This window comes from Athene cunicularia (assembly GCF_003259725.1).
Source record: "Athene cunicularia isolate RWA chromosome 7 unlocalized genomic scaffold, athCun1 chr7_part2, whole genome shotgun sequence".
In the NCBI taxonomy this organism is placed as follows: Eukaryota; Metazoa; Chordata; class Aves; order Strigiformes; family Strigidae; genus Athene; species Athene cunicularia.
Window position 1 is genome coordinate 4,025,758 of NW_020799108.1, and position 21,442 is coordinate 4,047,199.

At 42.5% G+C, this 21,442-nt stretch overlaps 1 protein-coding gene across 1 annotated transcript in view; it reads right to left on the minus strand.

The window, feature by feature from the left end:
• The window catches only part of CDK15 (cyclin dependent kinase 15), a 38,908-nt gene extending 19,930 nt beyond the window's left edge, over positions 1-18,978 (minus strand). The window contains exons 1-9 of the mRNA XM_026853273.1: positions 18,941-18,978; positions 17,840-17,944; positions 17,606-17,700; positions 16,888-16,967; positions 12,409-12,503; positions 11,562-11,624; positions 9,447-9,570; positions 8,774-8,894; positions 2,787-2,880 (exon numbers count right to left, since the gene is read on the minus strand). Coding sequence (XP_026709074.1) covers positions 2,787-2,880; positions 8,774-8,894; positions 9,447-9,570; positions 11,562-11,624; positions 12,409-12,503; positions 16,888-16,967; positions 17,606-17,700; positions 17,840-17,944; positions 18,941-18,964 — 801 coding nt within the window. The 5' untranslated portion in view covers positions 18,965-18,978. The remainder of the gene's footprint in view (positions 1-2,786; positions 2,881-8,773; positions 8,895-9,446; positions 9,571-11,561; positions 11,625-12,408; positions 12,504-16,887; positions 16,968-17,605; positions 17,701-17,839; positions 17,945-18,940) is intronic.
• Positions 18,979-21,442: the final 2,464 nt, after the last annotated feature.

Here is a 21,442-nt window from a genome sequence, read left to right on the forward strand (position 1 = left end):
TATTCCAATCCATGAATTTAGATCTATTTTTGAATTTCCAAGGTAATAAGGCAGGTGGGCTTTTTTTGGGTTTTGGTTTTGGTTTTTTTGTGTGGGGTTTTTTTGTTTTTGTTTCCCCTCTTTATTCCCTCTAGACTTTTAGTGAGACTCCTAGCCAAATCAGACAATGAGTTATATTAAATTAATTACACTCTGGGGATTGTTTTCTGTTGTGTACCCACCCTAAATCTAGCTGTTAACTCTCTGGTCCATGTCATCAGCCAAAGCAAAACAGCTTCTCTATACTTACTACTCTACCATGCATCTCCAAGCAGGCGCTTTTTACTGTAGTGAAAGGTCTTGGTGCAGCTCTGTTCTGTCCACTTTGGAAGAGGCATAGTTTCAGTCAGAAATAGATTTACAATGCCCATATTTCAGCAAGCACTTTAAGTGCTCTCTGTCCTCTCTGGTCTGTAACTGCTTTCTTCTCCTCTGATGAACCAGGTGAAGGAATCAACCTAGCTGATTTTGCTTAGTTTTGTTGGGGAGTTATATTTTATGTTTTATGTAGAGAAGCCTTGTAGTTATTTATTTGGCACTTGTCACATGTTTGGCTCAGCCACAGAAGCACACTGATGGCATGCTGCAGCCTAATCCAGCCCACATTAAGTCCTTCTCAGCACAATGTAATAAGATGGAGGTGTTGAATACAAAACCTATGCCTGATCTCTTGAAATCTGAATGATTTATCTTGTTTGTCAGGTTTGCTTACTCTCCATGCCATGAGAGAACTGGAAACACTGCAGTTTGCATTCACTGAGGCCATACTTCCATAATTAGCACTGGTGGCCTAAGTAGCTCCTACCCCTTTGTCCCCTTCCCATTTGGTCCTGGTCCTGGTTCTGTGTCATCTCTTCGGGAATACTACTGGTCATTAGTGTTACTGTCTCTGAGGCAAATGATGAACTGGGTAAATAAACTGTTCTCACTTAGAGAAACCCAGGGAGAAAACCAAGTTATAGGTTCCCCAGTTCATGTGAGCAGTGACACAGGAGCAGGAATGAGCAGCTGGGATAGAGGTGGGGGATGGAGACTGCTTAAGGTGGCACTTGCCTCTAGAAGAAATGTTGGTGAAATGACAGCCCGTCAGCCCTGATGATTCAACAGGACAAACACATTTCACAGAATGGAGATTTTCCAGACATATATCTATACAGTGTTTGAACCAACAGTCCTACATGGACATAAGCATGCTGGGTGATACAGACTCTTGCACACAAATGCAGATGATCTCTAAAACCAGTGCAGGGTGCCTCTATTATTAGTACATGAAAGGAACTGACTATGAGAAAACAGTAGGAATCCCCATTCTGAACCTCACATTCAGCAAAATATCTCGTGTTAGGCATAGAAAGCCTCTAAGGAGCTTTGAAATCTTGGCCTAACACAAAGCTTCATTCCAGACTGTATAATAACATAAAACCTTCTGAGAAAGGCACTAATTATTTCATGGCTTTTAAAGATTCCTCATGATTTTTAAATAAGGGTTTGGGTTTTTTTCCTTCTATAGCACAAATCCTATTAATCACGGTATTAGTTATAATATCAGAGAAATGACGATAGGGCTATAACCCTCCAACTGCAAAACCACAGGAAATGTATCCAGAGATTTCAGAGCTGTAAGTGGAAGGATACCCTTCATTCACACTCCAGGAAACTGGGCCCTGCCCTGGCTTTGAACCCTGTTAATTGGCCAAATATGGATTTTTTTTTTCCTCAAGAATTATTTTTTTTCCCTCTCTATGGAAGAGAAATTCAGCATTTATTTAAATGGCCTGAACTCAAGTCTAAGAACTGGACCTCCTTGTCTGACTTTTTATCACATTCTAGCTAAAAGCAGAGAGGAAAACCCTACCAGACAGGAGTGTTTCTCGATGAAGGGCTTAAGAGGGAAAAATCTGACTTACACAGAGTTGAGGCTATAAAGGTCTTTCTCACCACTTTCCAAATTTCAGTTTCATTTGGGAAACACTCTGTGTGGAAGAGTAAATCCCTGGGAGAAGATGTGAAAGGGCAGATACCTACAGCAAAACCCAATAAGAATCTATAGGTTGACCTTCCTGCTGAGTTAGTAACAGGGTCAGCAATGAGCAGTCAGGAACATACAGAATCTGTTAGTGCTGGTAACTAACTCAATTCCACCAAGCCGCACTAAGGACGTGACTCTGTGTTTTAGTTTCTCCAGCAGAAAAAACAGCTTAAGAGGCTCCTGAATATGTCTACTCACTCACTTCTGCCTTTATAAAGTATTTTCACACTTTCCATTATGCCAAAACAGTCTCTAGGGCTGCACCATAAACTGGATGATGCAAAATGTTCCAAGTTAAAATGAAGAAGGATCTGTGAAAAACCTCAAGGTCTTGCCATTTTCAAGGTAGTTTAAGAGCAGTATTAGAGCTCCTTTGTAAGAATATGGTGTGCTGTATCCTACAGCAAGGAAAGGATTTAACAAGAAGGAATAGAATTTGTAGTACCTGCACACCTTTTATGCCTTCTTCAATTTGATGTCACTTTAATTGGCTTTAAATTTTTGATGAGATGACAAACATCAAAGGAAAGTCATTTGATTTACTCCTGTGTCTGTAAGAAAGTTGCCAAATATAAAATGGATTACAAAGTCTGCTATGCACTTGGCAGATTGGACCAAATTATTTCTGCTATTCACAGGACCTATGCTCAGGACTTTAAATAGGGGGCTGGAGCAACAGATTCTTTTTCTCTCCCATTTCAGGGTATATTTTACTCACCGCCCAGATCTTCACTAGCTGTTCATGAGTACCAGAAGTTCCTGCAAATACTGGCTGGCCCTGGATCATTTCAACAAATATACAGCCTGCACTCCTGCAAGAAACCCAAGGTATTAACTCATTCATGTTCACAACATATACAGTATGATTGTTGGGATGGGCAGGGGAGAGAGGAAGAGAGAAAATCATTGGAATGGAAATTTAGAAATCCTCATCCGTAAATGCAGAAATCTTGATATAAGTGGTAAACCCTATATATATTTCAGCTCATCTCTGAAAAGTCCCAGTCTGATACATAGGTATTGTATACCCACCTCATGTCATCTAGTGAGAGTGTTTGTGTGAAGCAAGGCAGGATGCGGGGAGTCTGTACATATGTAAATAAATATAGCTTCAGTGAAGACTGATACACTTCTACAGTGTGGTGATAGGCAGGATGTAGCATTATAAAAAACCCTACCGATTGTGGGAAGTCAGGAAGGTTTCCTTTGGGAAGGGCCATCTTATATATCCCTGCTCTTGCAGCACTGTTCTAAGCACTTGCAACTGTCCCTTGTTGCAAGTTGTATGTAGTATCATTAACCTCATCCAAGTCCTACAAACTGAAACACTTGAATTAAAAAGCTGACAAGTCAAATAGAATAGGTGCAGACCAGAGATACGTCACAGTCACATCCCTCCAGGACTTTAGAAAAAAAATAAAGCAGTCAAAGTTCCATACAAGTCTCTTCCCATCTCCTTTTTCTCATCAGCACCATCCACTAAAAACATTCCCAATCCTTTACCAGCAAGAAAAGACAGGTGATACCCTTGGAAAAGAAGCCCACTAGCACCATCTTTTTTCCCAGCACCAAACAATTTGTTTCAGGTCTCTTTCAATTTATCCTGTAACAAACCCATCTAAAAAGATGGTCGTGGCAGAAGTCTCTGTAATACTACATTGTTTTCCATGAGAAAAAGGTGCAAAATTAGAATGACAACAGTAGAAAGGATAAACAGGGAACTACTACACACTATATTGGCTTGAAGGATACATTAGACACAGAAAGAACCCAGAGGCACTAATTGTTACAGTGATTTTTTTCCTTCAGAAGCAATTAGCTCTTCACTGGAAAACTGAAGGCAAGATTTCACAACATAAAGAACTCAGTGACAACTGCACATTGAAATATTCTTATTTTTATGCCATCTCCTGCTCTGCACTTTTGCCAAAGCAAACTAGCCATCTTAAAAAAACCCCAACATACTAAACCCTACAAAAAATGCTTAATTTTACTAGTGTAGATTAGTCCTGCTGATAGTTGTGGTCAGGGTAGACTTACCTATTTGCAACTATTTCCATCTCTTACTGTATGGGGTAAAACTCTGGTCATTTACTTTTTAATCTTTTCCTCCAGACTTTTTCTATGTTTCCCATCTTTTGACTAAGCCCCAGCCCAGCCTTTCAGGGTTTAGTCTTAATCTTCTTTGGTTATAGCAAATTGGAGTCCTTTAAGCTCAAATGTTGAAAACCCAGTTTTGTCTAACAGGCGCTGAAAGTATTATTTTCACTTGCTGAGCAACAACTGGTAATCTCTTCTGGTTATCTGTACTCCTGTGTTACCCCTTGCACCTTGCTTTTGCAAGACTGTAGATGCTTTTCCCACCTGGCTGTGGTCAGTTGAAAACCCGACATGCAACTCATCTGTGGTATTAATTTTGGTCATCCTTGTGGATCAGGTGATGCTAAGCCTGTTTGCAGATCCATATCTAATGCTGTTTTCATAAACATCTCTGCTGCACTTTCCATTAGCTTCCTATACCCTAACCTTGGGTCTTGTGAGCTTAGCTCCTTGCTTGTCTAATATGCTTTTAGAGCATCCAGGCATCATGAAACTTAACCCACAGATTTTGTGACATAGATTTTTTGTGTTTCATAGCACTACCACATCACTAGATATTATTTTGGAGACCACAGATTGATTCTACTGAGACCAGTGTCATACCAACCCTCTGTTTTCACAGCTGATGTACATGCCCAAATGGTTCACCCTATTTTGCAGCCACAGGGTCTGCTGTAATCCACTGTTTCCATTGCATACAGTTTAACTGGATATGGTCAAAGCAGTTTAGGTACTCTTGAGTTGTAGGGAGAAGAGAATCAGCTCTATGTGATTTTGGAGCAAATGAACCTGACGTTCACCCCCGTTTGGGTTCTGATATCCTAGCTAGAAATGGCCATTAGACTGGCAACAGCAGGAACTATTCTTCCTAGATTCAGCTAGTGTTTGCTAAGAATTACTCATGAGCAAAGATTTCAAAAATTCAATTCTAATGAAACAGTCTTTTCACTAGTAAGCAAGCTGTCAGTCTAAGGAGAAGAACAACTTGTGGGTTGTTACAAATGCACCGTCTGGTAGAGCTGTCTTTTATATTCCCGGTTTATTCCCATTACCTCTGGAAGCCTTTAAACCTTAGTGTCTCTAATAAAGACAAAACTTTCAGAGTAACCACAGCTGCTGGAAAGGAAGGCCTTTTTGTTTCCTGTAGCAAGACTTGGCTCACAAGCTGCCTTTAATGCCTGCTTGATACTGTATTGATTCATCAGTGGCAATTATGACTGTTTATATCTCTGTTTCCAGATGAAATACAATTGTCTTTACAAAAAAAGGCCAGAGGAGTCTAGAACAACTGATGTATAGGCACCCCCCTCTTCTCCCAGGTATTTTTGTCTATCTGTTAAAGTAGGACCTTGGAAACTAGTGCTAGCCATCATATTAGCCTTTCAAGTAGAGGCCTCAACTTTCCTTCTGAGATACGGGATTTACAGTTACTGTTCTGACAGCATTATGAGGATCCTTCTGTTCATAAGGATGATTCAAATACATTTACTTTTAAATATTCCTATTTATAATCTATTATAAATTCCTATTTATAATCCTAAATAAATCCTAAAGATTTAGATCTAGTATTGTTTTGTTTCTTCCCTTTTCCTTCTTACCCCTCTGATACTAATTTCCAAGATCCTCTTACCCCTTCCAGTCTACAAGTTTCTCAAAGGATCTCAGTCCCATACAGCTGCCTTGGGAACAGCTAGGGCAAAGGGAGGGGTCTTTCCGGAAGAAGCCTAGACATGATGTTTCAGCATGTGCCACATGTGCATGCAAACCAAGATAGTGACTGCTAAAGTAATAGGAGAGGTATAACTGGTTATAGGGATATTTAGTGAGCATAAACAGAGCTGGTTCAGACAACACAGTGGCAGTTGCCTGCAATCCCTGGGGCAGGTTTGAACTTACTCTTCAGCCTGCAGTGCTACATCACACAGTGGAGACTACTTCAACAGGATTAAGATCTAAGATATCTCTGTGGCATCCCAGAGTTCCCTCTCCACAGTTCTTCTGGTATTGGGAGATTGCAATTTTATATTGAACCAGAAATACATCCTTTTTCTTGTTCCTCACTGAGTGTGTTCTATACAGTGGAGCCCTTAGCCTATACGTCCCAGTTTGGCAAACCAGTCTGGGGAGAAGGCTGTAGTGGGCCTGGCAGGTCCATGTTAAGCTCCTGTTCTACATGAATCTACCTGGAAAGATTAATCTGAATTTTTTTAAAAAATTATTTTTAATGCAAGATTTCAATATAGGGAAAGCCTAACTGAAAAGAAGAAATGCCTTAAGGCAGGAATAATGTTAGCAGCTACTAGTGCGGCACATGCATAAAGCACTTAGTGTTTAAAAAAAAAAGAGAAAAAGTCTTTCTGATATGCAGTGTTATCTCCCTGAAATGTTAGTCTCCCTGAAATCCCTTAATTGAATCTTCTAATGTCTTAAAGAGATAGTGAGGGAGAAAGAGAGAGAAAAAAGATACAGAGAGATTAAAGCAGCTTTTCTAGTTAGTCCAGGAGTGAGTGAGTCTCCTTCTGTATCTCTTTCTTCATCTATTCAAGGCCTCATTCACTTCCCATGTGCCTCCCACTGACAGTATTGCTGCTCAAGCACACTATGCATGAATTGCCATAATGTTTTATTTTGTTATAATTGGTTTCTTTAAACCAAGGCTTTAACACCCACTGTCTCATGCCATTACCAAGGGCATTCTGACCTGCCTTCATGTAAATTGCAGCATCCAAAAGACATAGGGCTTTTTTTTTCCTTTCTTCCCAATAGACAAGTAACATCTGTGTGAATTCACATTATTTCCTAATAGACAAAAATTGAACTTAAATGCAGTGTACATCAAGATAATAAATGACTCTTGTTAGAGGAAGTTACTGAATGGAGCTCACTGAAGTACTCTCTATTCTCTCAGCGTGACTTCTTTCTTTATGGCAAACACTTTGAATGTTGTTATTATAAGGAGGCATTATAACAAAGGTGCCTATAGTGTGAATGTAGTTCAGTGGGACTGAGAGTACTGTGCTGTTATAGCTGGTCAGAGTGCTGGATGGGATCTTTGTATACCACTCCTATATTGCTATTCATTACACTAGAGCAGTTTTGTAGTGGGGATGTTGGTTTTGCACAGGCAGAAATGCCAGGCTTTCTGTGCACAGCCAGAGCTTTGGACAGGAGTCAACTTTCAGTAAAAAATCATCCCAGGCTTATACCAGCATCTGCCTAATACAACCCCCCCAGTCTGCTAGGCAGGCATCTTCTTCAAACTCAGCAGACGTTCCTGAGAGACTCTCTGGAGGGGAGAGGTGACAGGTAGTGGCAGAGAGACAACAGGACTATTTAGACTGGCTTAGCAGCTGGAAGTCATTAGAATTTAGCAAGGTCTTCCTCCTTGGAGAAATCTTTAAGCAATTAAATTAGCAACAGGCCTAGGGAAGTGAACAAATGAAAAACTCCTGTTTTCCTGAACTGCCCTCCAGACTTAGGCTATCGGAGTCTCTGATAAGCTGCAGATCTCTGGAGCGGGATAGAGCCTGAGAACACCTGGAGTTTTGCTGTTTGTAAACTTACCCAGCCCTCTTCTTGCACACTCTTCAGCCTGCTGCGCTCCCACCCTTTCCTAGACTTTGGCTCTGCAGAGCAGTTAAGAAAAGTTCCGGTGTGACAGGCACAGGCAGAAAATTAACTGGTCTGAAGAAAGGGTGAAACAGCAATATTGCGTACGGATGTAAAATTGCCCAGAATAAGGGTGGTCTCCTGCAACTTCATGAGCTGCATGTTGTCTGTAAGTCAGGACTGGGTCACTGGAAGCAGGCTCAGTCTGGTGCAGAAGTGAGGATGAACCCTAGGCCCCGCTACGCATCCAGGCCAGCTCAAAAGGACCAGTGGGATGCCTTATGAAGTCCTTATCCTCTCCTGCTTTCTGCTTGCTCTCAGAGACTACTCTCCTTTCAGCTCCACTAACATGCAGCTTGTTTCCTGTGATTCCCAGCCACGTTAAGATTTTGGGATAGAGCTCATGAGGTAAGAAGTCTTTAACAGAACACAGGCTTTCCCCTGTATGAAATGCACCCAAAACATGTTCTCTGAGAAGAAGAAGGACAAACTATCACAGAAATAGTGAAAGTCTCAGAAACCTTTTGATCTCCAGACCCATACAGAAAACGTTTAATGCCACCTTTTGTTACCAAGGCCAAAGTCACTGTTGGTGCAGTTGTGACTGGATCCATTGTTTCTTCACAAAGCCATTACTATAGAGAGCTACCACTAACTCAGCCAACCACATTGATACAAACCAGTAGGTTTTGTATAAGCAAAGGTATTCTGTTGCAAGACCTGAAAACAATTCATAAATGTTACCATACGAGATGTACATATCTCATAAATATTATGAGATTTATATAAATCCATAACTGAGATGTAGTGACATAATTCCCAAAAACTTATATGAACCCAGCAGTACAAAACTCCCCACTGCTCACACATTTTCTGTTCACGGTTGTTAATTTCTTTACTTATGACTGTATCTGCTGTAACTTGGTTGACTTAATTTAATTCAGATAAAGATGATTTTTTGCAAGGGACCCTAGATGCTTTGAAATTGTTCAGTACCAGATATCTAGATCTGAAGAATAATCTGTAGCTCCAAGCAATAGATCAGGAGGACGGTACCAGAGTGTCACCACTTCAGAGGAGTATGTCTGTCTGGGGATGGTCTTGGTACGAGCAAGGCCTGCAAAAAAACAACAACCAAAAAACCCTGCTATGTTAGGACAGTTCGTCTACCTGTACAATGCACAGATGATGGTAACTGGAAACAGGACATTATTTTCTCTTGGATCTTTAAACACAAGATACTGACAGTGTGTCTGGAATATACCTCTGGGGCAGACGAGATCAAGCAATATGCTGTATTTTGTGGGGCTTTACCATTTGTGACTGAAGTATCCATCCCAAACCAATGGAAAGAAAGCATTTTGGTTCACAGCACATTGCAGTGGACTGTACTCTACATGTTACATTATTTTCTGAAGGGAGGGGGGTTGATTCTCAGTTCTTCTGAACTGGTTTTATGTGGCAATAATTACTCTGACTTAAATAAGGTTATTCCCTGCACCTATCAGTATAAAGGCAAGAAAGGCTGGACTGACCACAGAAATAGTTTTCCTAAAGTTCAGTAAGAAGCTTTGCTTTTATGCCTTAATTGGGTGTGGATACAGATCTATAGGCATGCTAAAGCTTCAGTCTGAGCAGATATATTAGCAGTATCCAAACTGTGACTCACCAAAGTCGGCTAATTTGAGCTCACCAAGGCAGCTGATGAGCAAGTTCTGGGGTTTCAGATCACGGTGAAGAATGTGTTGTTGGTGGATGTAAGCCAGGCCACGCAAAAGCTGGAACATGAAAAGCTAGAAAAAGCCAGCAAAACACTGAAATGATTTTGTGTGACTTTGCATTGATACATTAACTCTGAACTTCAGGAGAACTCCTGGAACAAAGCAGAGACAAAGCAAGTAAGAAAGCAGTAAAAATCATCAAAATTAGTAGAGCTGGCTGAGGAAGAGAAAACTGTGGTGGGGTATGCAGCTTTCTGACATTTTTGGGGTGGAATATTTGGCCATGAGGGCAGTTACAGTGCAGTCCTTAAATGCACGTTCTGGAAATTTCATTTTTCTTTAGAAATGGACTATTGATTGAAGAAGCAAGTGCAACTTGCCAAAGCACAGACCCAGGTTTCAGAACATCAGATATTCTGATTTCAGTGTTCAAGACAGACATACAGCCAAGCAAAATGCAGGCTTAAGCAGCTGGAAGTTTTGCCCATTTGAGCCAGCTGACACCAGCAGAGGGAGTTCTGTGGCCGCTGTACATATCACCTCTTCCCAGTATAAACGGCCAGTGAATTGACTTCGTTGACAATGTAAACTGTTATCTTCAAGCTGGGAGAAAACACAAGGACTTGACTCGAACGGGTATGGCAAATGAGGTATGATGAAGCAAGCAAGCAGAAAAACAAGCAAGCAAGCAAGAAATAGCTAACGCTCACCACTGTGGCAGTGTAAATAAACCTGGGGTAAAATAAGTTGAGCTGAAACAAAGTGTGAAGTTGCACAGTTGCATAGAAACAAAACACAGTAAAAGTAATTAGACTTCACTGGAGAAAAGATATTTTTCACCAGAAGTTTAATCTGAAGAGGAGGAAAAACAGTGACACCCATAGGTCATTTCTGTACCACAAAAGTGTCCCTGTAATATTCTGCGTGCTTGCATCATATTTGATAGGAATCACTCAGAGAAAAAACAAACAATACTGACCAGCAAAAATGAAGCAAACCTAGATGACCCTCCTAAAGAAGCAGTAAATAATTTTGCTTTTCTGTTCTTGCTGACAATGAGGATTTTGGACAGGAAAGCAGAGCAGCTGGCTAGTGTTTACTCACAGAAATGCCAGTGAGTACATGTTACAGCCGTGTGCTTTACAAGCCTGCTTGGTGGCAGAGCCCTTGAGATCTGTGCCAAAAGTACAACACTGCATTTTGGATGTATCTGAGCTTTAAGAATGTTTAAAATCTGAGGCCCCAAGAAACTTCATTCGAATTGGTGTTGCTTAACAACTATCTGGAAAAAGATGTGAACAAGGTGGCAACATTTGAAGATGACAGAAGTATTTAGATTAGCTGTGATAAGAAGTGACAGTGAGGAACTTCAGAGAGATCTGACAAAGTCAGATGAATAGGCAGTTTGATAAGGTACGACATTATTGTTGACAGCTATAAGATAAATGAACTGAAGCTGCTCAGGAAAAGGACCCAGGCAGTTACTGAGGACATCTGCACTGAAACCTTAAGTCACTGTGCAGCAACAATCCTGAAAGTTAATTAAATGTGAAGATGCTTAAAAAGGAGAGCAGGAGACTATTGTAACATCTGTCTATAGAGTAAGGGTACATCTTCAGCTGTGCTCAGGTCCTGTCAACTGATCCCAAAAAGCTGTGGTAGAAACAAAAGGGATTTAAATGGCTGTAAATATGAAGATAGTTCCAGATAATTCCAGGAGAGAGTGACATTTGAGAATTTTTAATTAGAGATGAATAGTGTGTTCTAATGATAAGGGGATACAAATTTGTGTAGAAACAGAGTTCCTTGCCACAAGATGTCATTGTTCACAAAAGCTGAATGTCTTCTTGCAGGATCAGAAAATTGAAAGAGGGGCTAAAGTGAAAAAAGGCTTTGGAGTCTGAGAAGGAGGTTGATTCATCTTCATCAAAGGCAGCTTTTCCGTCAAGTTTTTGTTATATGTGGAACAAATAAATATAAGCAAGCAATTTACAGTGATCATACATAGTGGAAAATAACACCTCCTCATGCTTTATAGGATACTAGTCTTCTAAGGAACTCACCATAGCATTGCACGAATGAAGTCCTCCAGGATGCTGGCCCATGTACTGTGCTAGATCTGTGTGCTAAATAAAAGAGGAGAACTTGAGGCAAAGCTACTGGTGTAAAATGCTTCTACCAACAACGCCTCTTCTATAAATGGAAAAAATATGCAACAGCTACAAAGGTGTCTCTTTCACCTTGGTGAACATCTGATCTGATGCAGCGCATAAGGATGTTCTTAAGTGCTGGGTCAAATCAGGGTCCTGGCTGACCTGTTATCTCACTCTAGCGATTTATGACCTGAAGCTGATAGTTAACAGAATTCATACTTTGTGCCAGAAATAATCATAAAGCTGCAGGAAGAAAAACTAGTCCCCATGCTTTCCATATAATTTGGTTGATAGCTATCAGGAAAAGCAACAGAAGTAGCAAGACTCATGCAGAGAACTTTTTTACTGGCATCCTGCCCTCCCCATGAGAACAACCACAGCTTGGTCATGGTGAGCTACTGGGGTCAGTGCCAAATCTGACCCCAACTGGGATGTGAGCTCGTATCATTATTTCCTATCGTTGCTGTGGCTCAAGAGCAGTACTTTTATTGTGTTGTCAAGGCAGAAATGGAGGTAAATAGTGTATGCCATCCTCATAGAGACAAGATGTGGAATCATTTTTGCATACAGCTGTCGCATATACAGAAAGAAAAGAGTAATGCTGTGGCTGGAAAGCAGGAGATCAAGAAGGAAAATCAATCATTGCACTAAAGGACTACTACTTGTTTCTTTGTATATGTCTCATAATGAAGTAAATTAATTATGCAGCCACTTCCCAGTACTAGCTCCACAGGAAGCTAGAAAAACATCAACTCACCATGTATTCAAAGACAAATGTTAGTGTCTCCTTGGTCTGGATAATGTCATGAAGCAGTACAATGTTGGCATGCTTCAAACGCTTGAGAAGAGAAGCTGGGAAAACACAAAAGGAAGGTCAACTTAACCACTGCTGCATGTGGAAGGAGATAATGCACACAGCAAGGCAGTGGAAATAAAAAACTGTGGAGAAGTAGTCCAAACTTGGCAGTTCTGTAAGAAGCAGCAGCTACTGAGTCTGGAGAACAGCCCCTTAGAGAAGCAAGCGTCAGTGCTTTGGGCTTGGCAGGAACCCGTCCATCTCTCAGAGGTGGGATTTTGCCTCTGTCAGAAATAGCAGTTTACAGTTCCCAGCTGTCAGCTTCTCAGCTGAGGAGAAATTATTTCTTCAAGGAAAATGCCAAGAGTCAGGGGCTAGGAGCTCCCACAGCCAGAATGCAGCAGCCCCTGGCCTGTCACTGAGTTTCTCATCCTTCTCCCATCCGCCTCCTGGCCTGTGCTCTCAGCAGAGACCTTAGGAGACTTCTGGGCAATACTGAGTTTCTGTCAGCTTCCAGCCTCACAATATCAGGGTGTAAAAATCTGCCAAAATAATTACTTTAGATGCTAAGCTGAAATATGAATTTAGCTTTGTGCTTTTAGCTTGGAAAAAGCATAATGGTTACTTTCTCTGGTTTAAAAATCGAAGAGCAGAGATGAAGTTACTGAGTGAACAGTAGCTTGTTTGTATTTATACAACTTTGGCACATTTTTTTCTTTCAGCGTAACCATCTAAAAGCATCATTCCAACTGTGTGGCCCTGGTCCTTAGATGCTGACATGCTTCTGTCAAGCCTCAGCACATCTAGGGTTTGCTGATGGAGTGAGCAGTGCATGGAAGAGTCTTTGCTTCCATATAGACCATAGAGCACTGACTGATGCTAAGACAAAAGTTTGAGGCTTGCTTCTGAGACTTCCAGACATGCATGAGGTTTCTCAGGATAAAGCAGGCTCCAGATGACATATTGATGAAGGCAGCTTCTCAGTAGAAAGTCTCAAAGATAGTCTTTATGGAGGAAGAGCATGCACAGCTTCATCGTTTGCTACCATAAGTTTGAGACAGTAGTTGCTGTAGCTCTGTACAAAGGAGGAACGCAAGGAAGTGGTAGAGCTGGAATCACTTTGCCTGTAGATCCCTGGCACTACTGAAGAATCCAAACCAGCTGTTATACCAAAACCATGCAGACAAAAGCCCCAAAGCTCTACAAAAAGAGGGGTCCCTGACTCCAGATTTTAGTTCAGCTTCTGACGTAGCACATTAGCCTCCGAGCTACTCCAGACTCACCCTTTCCTGCTGATTAAAACCAAATTATTGTCAGACCATGCAGTGCTACAAATTTCATGCAGATAAGGCATGGGCATACAAGCTCATTTCTGCTGAATTAGCCGAAGCACATAATACAGAGCTTGGGCCGGCCGTGGGAGGCCTGGATAAAAGCTGCCTTTTGTTTTTCAAACAATCTACAAAAGATATTTGAAGAGTTTCATGCTGGCAAAGCAAATTTATACTGGATTAGCACTTTGCCTTTTGTGGCTGTAACAATTTCACCTGGTTCTAAAAGCCCTACAGCTAGATATACTGTATTACACAGCTGTGGCCTAAGCATATGTCAATACTGAGATTGCTGAGCAGCAAGGGATGCCTGATTCAGCATAACTACTGGAAACAGCACGGATTGTAAATAGTTCTTGCACAGAGCTTGGTACTGCTGCAGCTAAACTGCCTCTGGTTGTGATACTAGTCCTTTTAGCTGCGAATAGTTTTGCCTTAAACATGCTCCACGTTGCACCTAATTGCCTATGAACCTGGTAAAGATACTCTGGCTAGATCCCATCTGCTATGGCAAACGGCTGCTAACCTGGTTCTGTGATACGTCAGAAATCCCACATGACCAGAACTGTTGCTCCAGAGGAGCAGTACAGAGGGTCCATAGTAATATGGAGAATTCAGCCCCTGAGCTTGAATCAGGCCTCTGGGAACTGCTCCTCACTTGGCTGCTTCTACAACCCCCTGCTGGGGTGTCAGGTGCTACAGCCAGAACTGAAATTTAAACGCATGTGGAAGGAGATAATGCACACAGCAAGGCAGTGGAAATAAAAAACTGTGGAGAAGTAGCATTTCACCTCTGTGGGGCTTCCTGGGGTGAAGCAGCTCTTTGAGAGGGGAGTGCCATTCCTCCAGAGTAGCAGAGAATGCACCGTGTCAATAAATCTTGTGCTTTGTTTGCGCTACTGACTTACATTGTAAATTTGAGGTGTCAGATGCTGCAAAGCTCAGCAGTACACAAAAGATCTATTTAAAGTAGACCCTTCATAGGATCACCCTTGTTTTCTCCCATAATGAATGAAGTTAAGGCTCTCAGCCTGTCCAGTAGAGCATGTTAAAGGGGTGCTGATCTTTACAGCATCATTACTTCTATGTAGATAAAGCTTTTAAGGCTCATTTTACTGGTGGGCTACAAGTGTAAATGCAGAGCAAAAACACCACAGCAAATGAGTGTATAGGAAATGTAATATAAGCCATTCAGTAAATAGGTATATTTAGGTAACTCTGCTTTCACCCAGAATTGGACTAAGGACTTTGTAAACTTTCTTATCTTAATTACACTGTTATAAACCTGGAGTGAGTCCACTGACCTCTCTTGTTATTCTGAGTTGACTGCTATGAGAGTCATTCTGTGCTAGGGCTGCTTTGTGAAAGCTGGCACAGCTGGTCCCTGACACTCCATCCCCATGCTGACAAGATCAACCCTAGTTTTGAACTGCAGTAAGAAATAAAAAACCAAGATATGTGTGACCTCTTACATTGATAGCTCTCACTAATACTAGACAACAGACTGGCATAAGGGTTGTGTATTTCTGTGTAAGGAAGAAACCAAATTATGATCCTCTTGGGATTGTAGGGCAGACGAAAATAGAAGCCTTAATCAACCAGGCAGTTTGTGAACTTGGTCTGCAGGGACATGTAAATACATTCAGCTGAAATCAAGCACTTAAAACCATTTCTTCCTCAAAGAAATTGAGAAAGCTGCAGACATTTTGCCCAGTGCTCTACAAAGTTGACCAACAGAAAGAATTTCTCACCAGGTTATTAAACACCAATTTTACCAAAAGCATTTCTCTTCAGGCTGGGATGTGTGATGGTCCAGATATCAGCTGCCATCGCACAGACAAGTGGCACCATTTGTGATAACAGCAAGCAGAGACCCTGGCGCAAAGGGCACTTCCAGTCCACAACTGCCTGATGCAATAGTGTCAAAAACTGCTGTGCAATGCTAGTGTATGAAAATGGGAGTGAGAAAGCAACTATGGAGCAGGTAGCACTCAGGAGGTGTAAGAGGGCCACTACACTGCTAGAGAGGACATGCTCTGGCTGCAGCTGGCACTTTCCCTACCACTTGGATGCATCTGTTACAAGCGAATACACTGTCCAGCAGGTTCCCTCTCTGACCATCACATGCTCACCCAAGCCAGTACAAAGACTTCATTCAGGGGGGGATAAGGAAACCAAGAATTTTGGGAGAAGGACAGTCAGCACATTAAGTAGGCAAGAAAGGACATAGGAAGATGTCACATGGAGCTTTTTCGGGTTAAAACAAAAGCTCTTGAAGGGTGCACCCTCAGCAAGTTTGCCAACAACGCCAAGCTGTCAACACTCTGGAGGGAAGGGATGTGCCATGCAGAGGGACCTGGACAGGCTGGAGAGGTGGGACCGTGCAAACCTCATGGAGTTCAACAAGGCCAAGGGCAAGGTCCTGCACATGGGTCGGGGCAATCCCAAGCACAAATACAGGCTGGACAAGGAGTGGATTGAGAGCAGCCCTGCGGAGAAGGACTTGGGGATATTAGTGGATGGAAAACTGACTGTGAGCCAGCAATGTGCGCTCACGGCCCAGAAAGCCAACCGTGTCCTGGGCTGCATCAAGAGCAGTGTGGCCAGCAGGTCGAGGGAGGGGATTCTTCCCCTCTACTCCGCTCTCATGAGACCCCACCTGCAGTGCTGTGTCCAGCTCTGGGGCCCCCAACATCAGAAGGCCATGGACCTGCTCGAGCGTATCCAGAGGAGGCCATGAAGATGATTGGGGGCTGGAGCACCTCCCCTGTGCAGACAGGCTGAGAGAGTTGGGGGTGTTCAGCCCAGAGAAGAGAAGGCTCCGGGGAGACCTTATAGAGGCCTTCCAGTGCTGAAAGGGGCTACAGGAAAGCTGGGGAGGGACTCTGCGTCAGGGGGTGTAGGGATAGGATGAGGGGTAACAGTTTTAAACTGAAAGAGGGTAGATGTGGATTAGATGTGAGGAAGAAATTCTTTACTGTGAGGGTGGTGAGACACTGAAACAGGTTGCCCAGAGAAGCTGTGGCTGCCCCTTTAAGTTCATTTGCAACCCAAACCAGTCCGTCATTCTATGAATGTCCCTCCCTCGAAGAAGGTCTTTATGTCTTACCTTCCCAAATGGCTCTAAAAGGCACTCCCTCCTCTGCTTGCATCCTGATCACTTTCAATGCCACCAACTGGCCGTTGATCCTGTCAGGTCAGAGTGGAAGGTCATATGAAGCACCTCAGTGCTTGGCATGGCAACATTAATAGTTCCCTGGGGAGCTCCACACTTTCCCAAGCAAAATTTCTAGGGCTCACTCCCCCACCTAGGCCAAGCTCAGAAAGGTATTGCAAACCACTTCCATCTTGTCCTCAATAGAAGCAAAACAGGAGCCAGTCCACCTGGGTAGAGTAGCACCATCCTGCTGACGTCCTGCTAGAGCATGGATTTGGGCAGTGTTCCCACTCTGCCTTCTCACAGCTTTTCTGCTCCCATGTGATGCACCACAGCCTCACCTCCAATTCTTTCATCATGCAGGGATCCCTCATTCCAAGGAAAACCCACGCTCCCTCCCTGGTGCAGCCAGACAATCTCCTGGCCTACTGCTGCAGAACAAAGTGCCTTTGTGGAGACTCCATGGCTGTAGTGGAGGAGTTCCCTGAAAAACTGGGATGGGGCTTTGCAAATATCCTGGTTAAAAGCAAAGCTGGACTTCTAATTTGCCTTTAACTTCCTGCAAGTACTCTGAATTGCCCAGCTTCAAGCTTGTTCTTACGGATTCCTGTAATGTGTGTTTTCAGCAGGCACTGGGAAGGCATTAATGGCACCGGTGATCCTTGCTCACCTGCTGATCCCCTTGTACACAGTTGCACAGGATCCTTCACACAGCTTCTCTAGATGTACATAGGATGTGGCGGCTCCAAACAGGATGCCTTGTCTCTGCTTCATGAAGAAATGGGTATGTGTTTTAGAACAAGAAGCTACTAGCATGTATTCAGTAATTAAATACTGAATCATGGCTGGAATAATCATAGCATGAAATATCTCCTGTTTGGTTCTATGGATGCTGCACACTCACCCATGTGAACCTCTCCACAACATCCTGTTCTTGGAAAGGATCAGTGTAACTCCAAGGCCTCTGCATCCGGCACCTCCAACTCCGGAGCATGTGAAGCCATGGGAGCTGCAGTGAGGGTAGAGGAAGAGGTGCTCTGTTTACAACCGACAGCTGGCACAGGAAAAAAAGGCAAACTATATCACTGGAAAACCACCATTCTACTGGTGTGATTCTTTCCTTTCTCCTTGACTGCACTAGCTTTGAGAATGTCCCATCATTTTCATCTCCCTCCCATCAGTCACAGATCTCCAGTACAGTTTCTCAGCTCCGTCTGTAAGGGGAGCAGCTGTCTGTATGTTCCTGTCTTGGTAAATGGTAGTGCTCACGATGTGATACTATTTTGTATGAGAACATACAAAAATAAAACAGCCTTAACTGCAGAGGACGCTTCTACTGGTATAATTCTAAATGCATGTTATTCTCTCTTACCCTTGATTTATTCATCTCTAGATAGCAGTCTTTTAGGGCAGGGACTAAAAGTCAGATGCAGGAGTGAAATTTCAGAAAGTTTAGATTTATGTCTTCTCTTCCTTAACCCCTACCACCCCCCTCCACCCCAGCCCCCCCTGCCATGTTGAGCCTTTCTCACCACTGTATAATTTACACAGCCTGTTAATTTGGCTCATATAGCATAACAGTGCCGTAAATTATAAAACTATTAAAATAGCGGTAATGAATGGCAGGCAGCCTGCAAGCTCTTCCTGAGCAGCTACATTGGATGGGTGCCTGCATTATCATTTGACTCAAATATAACAGGATTTGTAATCTGTGGCATGCTGCCTCCTCCAGAACTGTAGGTTGTTGGCTCCTTCCCTGTTTTATAATCCCTAATTGGCATAGAGCTCGCTGGAGTGCAGTCTTCTCCCTATTCATCTCATCAAAGACATTTATTGTCATTTAAGGCACGGAGTCCTCTTTCAGTAGTCTCACAAGCCTGAAGCTGCAAAGTTCGATGCTGTGTAATTAGAAGCAAACGTGAATGTTTTGCACTCCCACAACAAGTGGAAGAACCCAAGCTTAACCTATCTTAGTGCAGAAGTACCATGATGTGATATTAAATACCTCTGCTGTAGATGCTGCTTCCATGTGCTGAAGTTCTTGGTTATGCTGGGAGCCCCTTCTCTCTGAACAGCAGCTGCAGCATCCTGGTCTGACAGCACTTACACACAACATGTCTCCCATGTTGTCCTCTTTCAGTTAAAATGTCTCTCTTTTCTTCTGCTTTGCTCCTCCTCATCCCTCCATCGGTAATGTAATAACGGTTCATATGACTTGCATGAGGTCTTTGTCTCAAGCAGTCTTGTGATTTCTGCAGTTTTTCCTGAAAAGTCCAACATGTAGTGATCCAAATTCACCCCTGGAGTAGCTCCACTGATTTCAGTTCATTTGGCACATGCCCTCCAAAAACAGCCAGCATTTATTTTTTCATACCTAAAGATGGAGAATTAAGCAATAAATCCAAACTTTCTGCTTGTACAAATGTCTTTCAGTTAAGCAACTCTCAGTGTAACATGTTAGGTAATGAAGTGATATGTTGACTTCCCTCCGTGTCTGTAGCAAGTTACTATTCTGTATGCCATTAGGCTTTAAGTTGAGCTATCTGAGCAGTGTAGCCAAGTTGTGCTTTCTGCATGAGCTGTACTTTGACCATCCTTGCTTTGGTATTTATGTTCTTAGCCATGATGTGGTAGCAATGTCAGCACGGGGAGCTGTCTGTCCCTGCTGGATCACTTGTCTAAGGAATGCAACGACTGGTAGCTAACAGAAGAGAGTCTGGTCCACATGTCAAAATAGAAAAGAGCATATTGATTAATCCAGCCCAAAATAGATTTCATCAATTATGTACTGAGCCAGCAACGCACAGTGGACTTAGCTGGATGTGGACAGACAAAAGTCCCCTTCTTTCAGTCCCCCATGAGTAGGAGTCGCTGTACAGCTTCCTAGGACTAACACCCAACCCACACTGAGAAAATGCTAGCAAGGGGTGAGGGAGAAATCATACTGTGGAGTTTTTATGCTGACCCCTTAGGTCCTTCAGTTTTAATTTGAATGCATGATTGAAATCTTCCCTTTGCTTCACTGTTTTGGTGTCTAATGCTCTTTCCTTAAGCAAAAGGATTTTTCTAAAGCAAAAACGTCCAGGGAAGGCAGGAACAATTTCTGTGTCTTGTTGCAACCAAACTACCTTGTCTTTGCATGGCAAGAAGGAGCTAACACAACTGGAAGGTTTGATTTCTGTCACATGATTTTCTTTGGCACTCCCTAGTTAGCCATAATTTGCTAAATATCCATCATCACAGACTTTTATGTATCATCAGTAGTCTTCTATTTATTTTCCACATATTCTTTGAGCCATCAGATTACAGTAATTTGAGTGTGCTGTCCAAATGCGAAAGGTTGTCTAGATGCAATGTACTCAGTAATATACTGGTTATGCAAGCATCGTTTGCACATCCATACAAAGTTTCTTGTTCTGGAAAATATTTTTTATCATTATGACCATATTTATACAAAGGGACTTTTAAAATACACTTAAGCATACATAATACTTGCATTTTAAATGAATGGATAAATGCATAAAAATTGGACAATATATAAATATACATATTAATTCAGGTGAAAATGATTCATTTTAATTTTAGGTCAATTTTGTGTCAGGGTGTAGAGGGGAACGACTCTGTTACAAACTGTTACAACTTTTTCTAGTTAGCAAGAGCTGGTAAATGAAGAAAACAGGGTAATAGCTGGTGGTTCTGGTTATTGAAAAAAACCCCAAAACGAAATATTCATTTCAGTTAGCAGAGGAAATGGTCTAAGAGAAATGTTTAATAGTTACCCTTAGTAAATGTAAGTTTATAAAGGAGAGCCTATACCTGTCTTCAGAACCGTGGATTTTAAAGGAAAGCTTCAAGCAAGGTAAGAAATAGTCTACTAAGTGCTGATGTAGCGCAAAAAGTGCATTTAACAAAACTTGTTCAAGTAGAAACACATATATATAATATGTATATACATATCTAAGTGTATCTATATAATATTCTGTAAAATTTATGTATAAGCACAAAATGCACGTGCACAATTTGCACATGCACACAATTTGCACATGCACACACACACATCAGCATGTGCGTCTGCATGTACATGTATGTAACTATTTGGAGGCAGCTTGTCCTGTAGGAAGGTGCTAGATCAGCATCCCAGCAAACTGTGGTTAAACCCGGAGCTAGGCTCAGGGGGGTTATGGAGCAGGACGGGACGGCCTGATTGCTATTTATTGATCAGGCTTGGTCTGTAGGTTATAGCTTTGGTCCTTATTTATGCCTCAGTCATTTGAAAACACACGTTCGAGCGTCTTTCTCGCACTCTTGGCACTAACACCGTCGTGGTGGCACTGCAGAACCAGCTCCACCACCCGCCTCTTTACGGGTCTAAACGCGCGGGAACAGCAACATCAGCTGAGTGGTTAATGCTGGAGACGGGAGACGGCCGGGCCGGGCGCTCCGTTCCGGCGGGTCTCTGCCTGGTTTGTCCCGGACAGGGACCCGTCGGCGCGAGCCCCGGGCCCCG